Genomic DNA, 7,892 nt, shown 5'->3' on the forward strand with positions numbered 1-7,892 from the left:
TCAGGGACCAGTGTTGTGAATACTCACGATTTAACTTACTTTTGTGCTGATAAAAGTAACTTCACAAAATCGTTACCGTAGCCAATAGATGAGAAACTGTAAAACTACTGTCGGACCAGCGCAAAAAGCCAACATCTATCAAGTGTGCCGTTTATCTCTCTGTGAAACACTTTAGCAATCTTAAACAAAAAATTTGATCACACACAGAGAGAGAGAGAGAGAGAGAGAGAGAGAGAGAGATTCTCTCTCTCAAACCTGTTACACCTGAGTGTTCTGTTGAGCAAGCTTTGCTCTGGGCAAGTTTCCCACCACAGTGACAGGGTCACCTGCTCAGAGGGCATTGGGTCCTCAACCAGTTCTCTTCCCCAAGACATGCCCTGGAGGAGTTCTGGAATGTAGTGTATCAATATATAAAAGCTGTGAGTGCCATGGAATCTCACACACACACACACACACACACACACACACAAGTTAATACAGTTATAGCAATAGTTCTCAGAGTACAGTAGAAATGTGTGAACAGACACACAGATCCCATTTTCATTTAGAGTTCAGGCAAAGGTCAGCAGGTAGGAGTTTAGTTGAAGGTGGGTGTGTTAGTGTCAGGGTGATCACTGTCCATTGTCTTGTGTATTTATGTGGAAATGTAATGAACCCAATGAGAAAGCATGTACATAAACATTATCAGAGCTCTAATCTTACTGGCTTAACAGCCAAACATTGTATAAAGAGAGTGTTCCCATCTTTATGTTGGGTATTCAGATAGATCCATTTTGATACCTATTCTCACACTCAACATAAAAAGTCGTATCAGTGAACATGTTTGAAGGAACCAGCACAAACCCATTCTGCTTGTCCCAATCACAACAGCAATCATGACTCAAGTTAACAAAACATAATTGTGGCTCTTTACATGAGATAATCTCCCCTTTATACAGCTCATTGAGGAAAACTGTAAATGTGGTGTTATGCAGCCCCAAGGACCTTTCATCCATAGACAGACAACAATAGGTTTCAGCTTTCAACCTTCAGTAAACAAACAGGAATATCATTTTCTCTTTCAAGCAAAGGCTGTCACCTTCAGCGAAACAAGAGCGGCCGCATGAACAGAAAACAATATAGTTTTGTTAAAACGGCAGGTGAAGGGAGTTATTTGAAACGTATACTTTTACATACACTCTCTCCCCTTCAACGCTGCAGTGAGCAGCTCGCATGGTGACCCAGCTGTAGGGTTCAGCTAACTTAGACTCAACCTCTGAGACAGTCCTCCGTCCAGGAGAGGGTTGGTTAAGTGAAGGGAGGGGGGTTGAGGGTTTGGGAGGGAATTTGAAGTGGAGTGGGGGGTACAGTGAGAGTGTTTTTTGGTTCAGGTGGAGTAGGAAAGACTATCCCTTTCCTTTTCCCAGAATCCTCCCTGATTCTGATCACAGTTCAGGGTGATTCTGACCCCAGCTAACACACCCTGCTTTATGCCTGAGTGATTCCAGCTCAAACACATGCCAGCCTTTGGGAGGCCACAGACAGGTTACAGAGTTTCCTCAGTTATGTGTGTGTGTGTGTGTGCTGGACTGTTCCCAAAAGTCAGTTCAGTGTCTACTGAAAAATAAAAGCAGATCACAAGGATTTTTTTCTTTTTTTTTACAATTTTTGCTCTTTCCACTTGATTTTTATCCTCAACTGAATAAATGAACAAATAGCTAAATAAATACAACTTAGATTTGTATTTATGATACCTTGATATCTACCTGTTTAATGTATTGCCACATGAAAATCTAAGGCTGGATGTTTGTGTGACTTTATGAATCAGATGTGTGGTAGAACTGGACATGAACAAACATGAGATGTAGCAGAGGACCTGAAGATGAAAAGATTCTAACCAATTCAAATCATCTTTGCACATCATACATTATTTCCACTCTGAGCTGTGTTCATAATCCCTTCTACTGTATGTCTAACACTGATTGTCATCGAGTCACACAGCATCTATTTACATGATTCTTGTAAGTAAACCGAGAATCCACAAATGACTCCTTTTCTGTCACGGACAATGAAACTACCGGCTCATTATTAACCCAGGGCAGCATGACATCATTAACAAAAACACTGAACGTGAAGCTTTTCCTCCCAATCCTGCCGTCCAGTGGGTGTAGTGCTTAACCTTTCTTTGTGAACGTTTGCAAAAGAAAAAAAAACTCATCCGTGGCTCGTAAGATGTTAATGTGACGCATAAGCTCATAACCGTGTCAGAGAAGCTGAGTAAAAGGTTAAACCTTAACGCTGTGAAAATGTCAAAAGCAAAAAAAAAACAAAAAAAAAACCTTTGCGCACCTAAAACATCCCCTGACTGAATGTTGTGTTTTAATCGTTCTTTTAAAGGCCTAAAGCAGAGGTAAAACTTTTTCAGCACAGGAGACACAGACTGAGTGGATATTTGACCTAGGATTTAAGTTATGGCTTTCTCACCATTTCCATCCCAATCAAGGGCCAGAAAACACGGTTTTAATACTTGCAAACATGACTGACAGGTCTGCTAATACCATGAGCGGACACTCTACAATTCCAGCTAAGAGCCGGGCCGGGAGGAGGATCACTTCTAAAGCATGGAGGATTAACGCTGCTTCAGAACGCTGCAGTGATTTCCTGCAACGGCTCCCCTGAGTGCGAGTGTGTGTGTGTCTGACTTAACAACAAGCGTCTCATTCTCCCGCTCTGAAACCGAACAGCAGTAAGACTTCACCTTGGGGGTCTGGACCGGGCCTCGGAGTGTGAGAGGCTTCTGTGTATCTAGCCAACTGAACCCTGGTCCGGGAGTCCAGGAATGTACATTAGACCCGTTCCACATGAGAGTCAAATTCACCTGGGCTCTCCTCCCACACCACAGCCCTCCCCACTCTTAGTCAACTAATCCCAGAAGATAAGAACCCTGTTTCTCAGCTGGACTCCACAATAAAAAGTGTGTGTGTGTGTGTGCGTGTGTGTGTGTGAAGGGGATAAAAGTAGGAGAAAACACTGCCATCTCCATCTGGGCTGTCTGATCAAAAGTTTGATTATTAACGAGACATCAAAAGTCAATCAAAATACCATCTTTATCTCATTAAAACAGTCATTAAGAAATAAAATTCCAAAGACACGACTAAGACAAATTGGAAAACTAAATAATGAACTTGGAGGACAATGGGACAATGAGGGCTTTTGAATATATTCTTGTTACTGATATGTAATTCATCCAATCCAACTGTTGGCGCTATTGATCTTATTCATTCCCAGCTTCATTCATTTGAAAAAGGACGGCAATCAAAGGGATTAACTGGGTGAATAAACTGAATCTGCCAAAAAGGTACTTTTTGTGAGCTCTAAGCTTAGTTTGAATTGACTTATGCAATGACTTTGTGCATTAAAGCACAAGCCAAAAGCTGAAAGCACAACAGGTGTTGTGCTGTACTTGATCGCATTTATACCCTATCATTTGCTGAACTGTCACAATGGATGAACTCTTACATGGAAGAGATCAAGGCTGTAGGTCTCTGAAGTATTTATTCACACCAGATGAGACAAAGTGTGCGGGCAATGGTGAAGACTGCGTGCGTTACATAGGTCCACTGAGTGGCCAAAAATAAGACCAAAAACAAAACAAAAAAAAAAAGAGAGGATCATTTGACCAGTCGGACTTTGTCTTTGATAATCTTAAATTTGGGATTATTGTTGAGTTTCTTGTTGAAAAGAGAGAGAAGCTCCTCTTCAGACCTGTAGTTATCATCTCCACTGAATGAATAGTATGCTGCCAGCACCTGCAACGAGTCAGCCAAAGAAACACAAATGAAGAAAAAGTGTGACAGTTATGACCAAACACACATGACGTCTGACGTTACAGTGTCTAAGGTTTCCCTGATATGTTCACACAATTTTCCCTGAACAGAACAAATACGTAAATAGACACGCGGAAGAAAATTTTCCACATGAACTCTAAGCAGACTGACGCTGAGCGAGGTAGTGAAGTTCATTTTCTGACAAAGTACTTGATAAAGCAGAAGTCTGTGAACTGGGCTAACAGGGAATGCCTTGGTGTTTTGAAGAGCGTAAGAAAAATCTTCTACCTTTTTCCTGAGTTTCTTCACGGCAAATCCTTCCTCAGGGGCCTGGCGTAAGACCGCTTTAATTGTCCCCTTCCAGTTAAACTTTCCTGTCAGAGAAACAGCAAAATCAGGGACAGTCTACAAAGAGTTTAAAGTGCCCAGAGTAAGTTCTAGCCATACAGACCGCACAAAATCCTTTAAAGGGGTTGAGCTAACCCCCTCCCAAAAAACCACCCTAACAGATCCTCCAGAACCCTTCACCATGAACCCTTCAACCCTGAGAAACAAGCAGTCTGGCCTGCAGGAGTCTTTTGACCTGCGTCACACACCGACTTATCCAAGTGTTGAAAACAGGATGAAGGATGACTCATCCAATCATATGACTTGAATGACTTTCCTTTTTCTAAACACTGACCCTGTGTACACACATAGGTGTATTTTAATGCTCAAAGCGTGAACTTTAACGTAACCAAATTAAGACATAATCTCTCACTCTTGGAGGGCTGGGGGCTGCAATTTACTGAAACTTCCCAGTCAAACATGCGATTAGGATTTACAGGTGACTGAGTTAAGAGCTGTTCATCGGTTTTGAAGATTTAAAAAGCTCAGGCATCAGAGTGGAAGAATATATGATTTTGACCCCAGTTGACCCTAGGTGAATCCAACACTGTCAGATCAGCATCTTTTTTGCCCCTGCTCCTCACAAAAACCATCAGCGAGTTGAACATCAGTAAGGTTCCTGCCACCCTGGCCTCTGTAACAGTCACGAGAATCTCTCTCTCTAGCCTTGGCAGACAGAACACTGTATGACAGGTTCTGCCCTGCAGTTTTTATACAGGACATTAAGATGACTGCTTTATTCATGCAGGGCCCACACCTGGGTGGAAACAACTACTTTCAGTGTAGCTTGTATCCCTTATGATCTCAAATGCATCTTTCATGGTTATCTGTACACAAACAAATATAATACACTCATTTGTAGCTTAGTTTTGAAAAATGTAAATAAAAAGTATATTAAATAAAAATAGACACCAAATTGCCCGAGCAGCAGAAAATCTAACAGGTCTACTATATAGGAGAGCGCATCTATATTCTCTATTACATTTTTCACTCAGACACAAACGTCTCTTTCACTGTGCACTGTGTAGCATAGCCACAGGAAACATAATCTTTCACACTCCAGCAGTTCCAAGACATTCCATGAAAAATGTGAGATAGTATATCGTGCAAAGCAGTCTTTTCTGTACATGTCAGCCTATGGCAAAATACAGAAATTACAGCACTTCAACATCAGGCAGCAATTTTATATCAAACTAAGTTGGAAAAAAATGAATTGAGGACAAAACATACAGCAGCAGCACCCCCTGATGCACAAGTTTATAACTGCACAAGTTTACAGGTCGGCTCTGAATCACCACTCTCACTCCACATCAGACTACAAGTAACTACTTGTTTTCAAATCAATATGATAATCTATAGCAAAACATCCAGTAAGCAACCAAAGAAACAAAACAGTATGTGTTATGTTGCTATTTCTTACTTTTCCATTGTATTACTGTAGCACCAGACTAAGTACTGCTCATTAGTTCACCCACACCGATATACTGTGCAAAAGCGCCAGTTACTCGATACAAAAGTGACTGCTTAATTAACTGAATGTTAAGACTGTGACTGAAAAAGTACCTTTGGTGTTGGTTTCACCTTCTACCTCTGCTTGTTCCTCCTCTTTCGGCTGCTCGGGGGTTTGGCTCTCTGAGGGGAAGGAAATGGTCTAAGTAACTCATTTTTCAAAGAGTAAGACAAGGAATCACCTCATTTACACATGCAATTAACAATGTGGGTGACCACCAAAAAAAGCTTTTATGACTTCACATTATTCCCTTTCAATGGGATGACGGGACAATTCTGCAAGATCTCTGACAGTGTTGAGTTACCTTCTGAATTTTCCTCTTTTCTCTTTTTTTGTTTTTTTGATGTCTTTTTCTCTGAGGCATGACCATTCTGGTTTTCCTCTACACCCTCCACTTCTTCCTCCTCTTCTTCTCTTTTCCTCTTCTTCTTTTTCTGTTGCTTTTTGGAGTTATCTTCCACTCCGTTCTGTGCTGGTTGTGATTCATCTCCATTTGCATTCTCATTCATTTCCCTGGTTTTTTTCTTTTTCTGTCGTTCCTCTTTTCGCTCTTGTTTGTTTTTCTTTTTCGCCTTCACGGGGTTTTCCTCCTCTGTGTTCTGCTCGGATGGACCTGTTCCGTTCTTTTGTGGGACAGAGACAGGACTCTGCTCCGGCTGTTGTTGCTCACTGCCTTTCTCTGGAACCTTCCCAAATTTACATCATTAGTGAAACACACTGGATACTGAATTGTTACTGAAGAACTTAAATACTTTCTGTATCTAAATAGTATGAAAACTCTGTTTTTAGGCTGGTTCAGTGCAACTGGCACCGAGAAAAGGCGGCAGTAAACATTCTGTGGCCGGCAAACACATCAGCAGGGTGTGTCCTCTGAGCGTGTTAAGATCAGTGAGGACAGAGAAAATTCCACTCACATTGCTGGTGGCCGCAGAGAAGATCTCCCACACCTGATCATGCAAAGAGGCGTTATGGATTTTCAAACTGTTCTTCATCCAATTCTACAAACAGAGAAACAGAACAAGGGAGAGGGGGGGAAAAAAGAGAGAGAACCATCAGCCTCCAAATGATTACAGATATAGTTATATACTGGACATTAAAATGCTGGCATACTTTGAGCATTTTAAAAAGGAAGAAAAGAAAAAAAAACAAACAATGAGATATTTTATCCAATATGACATTCTTAGATTACCTGAAACTTGGCTTTCTTCCTAGGAACATTGTCATATGAGCTGACCTGTTTCAGCACATCCTTCAGTTTGGGATTTATGCCTGGCTTATTCATAGCATCATGAATTTTCTATGATGACAAACAACAGGGACACAATTTTAGATCAGACTAGGAATACGATGATTTAAATTAAATCACTACTCATATTAAATAAAGACTTGAAATGTGCGAGAGAGATTTCAGACTGACTTGGATCCATTGTTGCTGTTTGACATCACCCTTGTTTGTTTTGGCTTCATAGCCTTTGCCTCCATATTTCTGATCCTCACTGATGCATTTGTTGTGGTTCTTATAATCATCTCCCCTGTTTAAAAGAAAAGCAAAACACTGTGTTAACTTTGAACCAAACATGTTTAAGTGATATATACTACAATACGAAATAGATTCAAATACCACATACCACACAACACTCACCAAAAGTCTTTACCACAGTCTATGCAGGATAAGACTTGGCATCCCCGGCAAATAGTCACATGTTTGTCAACCTGGGCTTTTTTCAAAGATTCTCCACACGCGTTGCACGTGAAGAACACCATTTTAAACCACAGACAAAAATTATGCTGCTACTCTCCTCCTTAGAGCACCAGACAAGGTTAGAACGTCATATAAAATAAAAACTAACTTTAAAGACTGAGCACAAATCTGTTAAGACACAGACAACAAAGAATTTATTTATTTATTCTGTGAATAAATGAATTACCTTAGTTTACTTCTAAAAAGCTGCTGAAATGATATGTTTTAGTTAATGCTGTTAACTAAACAAACAGATTAAATAAATTCTATTGTAAAGTTACAAGAGATCCGGTGAGTGCGAATCTCCGTTCAAATCTGAGAGCATGCGACCTATGAGGGTAACAGTATTTTCTTTCCGGTCGGAAACACGATATGAACTGTTGAGTTGCTATCACATTGAAAATATTTTGAAATAGTTTAAAAATCACTCGTTCATTGTAATATTGGC

The 7,892-nt window shown here is 40.5% G+C and overlaps 1 protein-coding gene across 1 annotated transcript; it reads right to left on the reverse strand.

Moving 5' to 3' along the window:
- Positions 1 to 3,318: 3,318 nt before the first annotated feature.
- On the reverse strand, positions 3,319 to 7,467 carry lyar (Ly1 antibody reactive homolog (mouse)). Its single transcript, XM_030766626.1, has 8 exons — positions 7,346 to 7,467; positions 7,121 to 7,235; positions 6,893 to 7,000; positions 6,618 to 6,701; positions 6,008 to 6,389; positions 5,757 to 5,825; positions 4,095 to 4,180; positions 3,319 to 3,788 (listed from the first exon to the last, which is right to left on the reverse strand). The coding sequence occupies exons 1-8, from the start codon at positions 7,465 to 7,467 to the stop codon at positions 3,651 to 3,653; spliced, it is 1,104 nt and encodes a 367-aa protein (XP_030622486.1). The 3' UTR covers positions 3,319 to 3,650.
- Positions 7,468 to 7,892: the final 425 nt, after the last annotated feature.

This window comes from Chanos chanos, chromosome 2, assembly GCF_902362185.1.
Source record: "Chanos chanos chromosome 2, fChaCha1.1, whole genome shotgun sequence".
NCBI classification, from domain to species: domain Eukaryota; kingdom Metazoa; phylum Chordata; class Actinopteri; order Gonorynchiformes; family Chanidae; genus Chanos; species Chanos chanos.

Bases quoted from the DNA above. Each gene is read 5' to 3' on its own strand.
- lyar (XM_030766626.1), bottom strand. From the start codon at position 7,467: ATGGTGTTCTTCACGTGCAACGCGTGTGGAGAATCTTTGAAAAAAGCC. The intron at 6,702-6,892 runs GTAATCTAAGAA...CTCTGTTTGTAG, and splicing joins GGAAGAAAGCCAAGTTTCAG to AATTGGATGAAGAACAGTTT. The intron at 6,390-6,617 runs GTGAGTGGAATT...AAATTTGGGAAG, and splicing joins TCTCTGCGGCCACCAGCAAT to GTTCCAGAGAAAGGCAGTGA.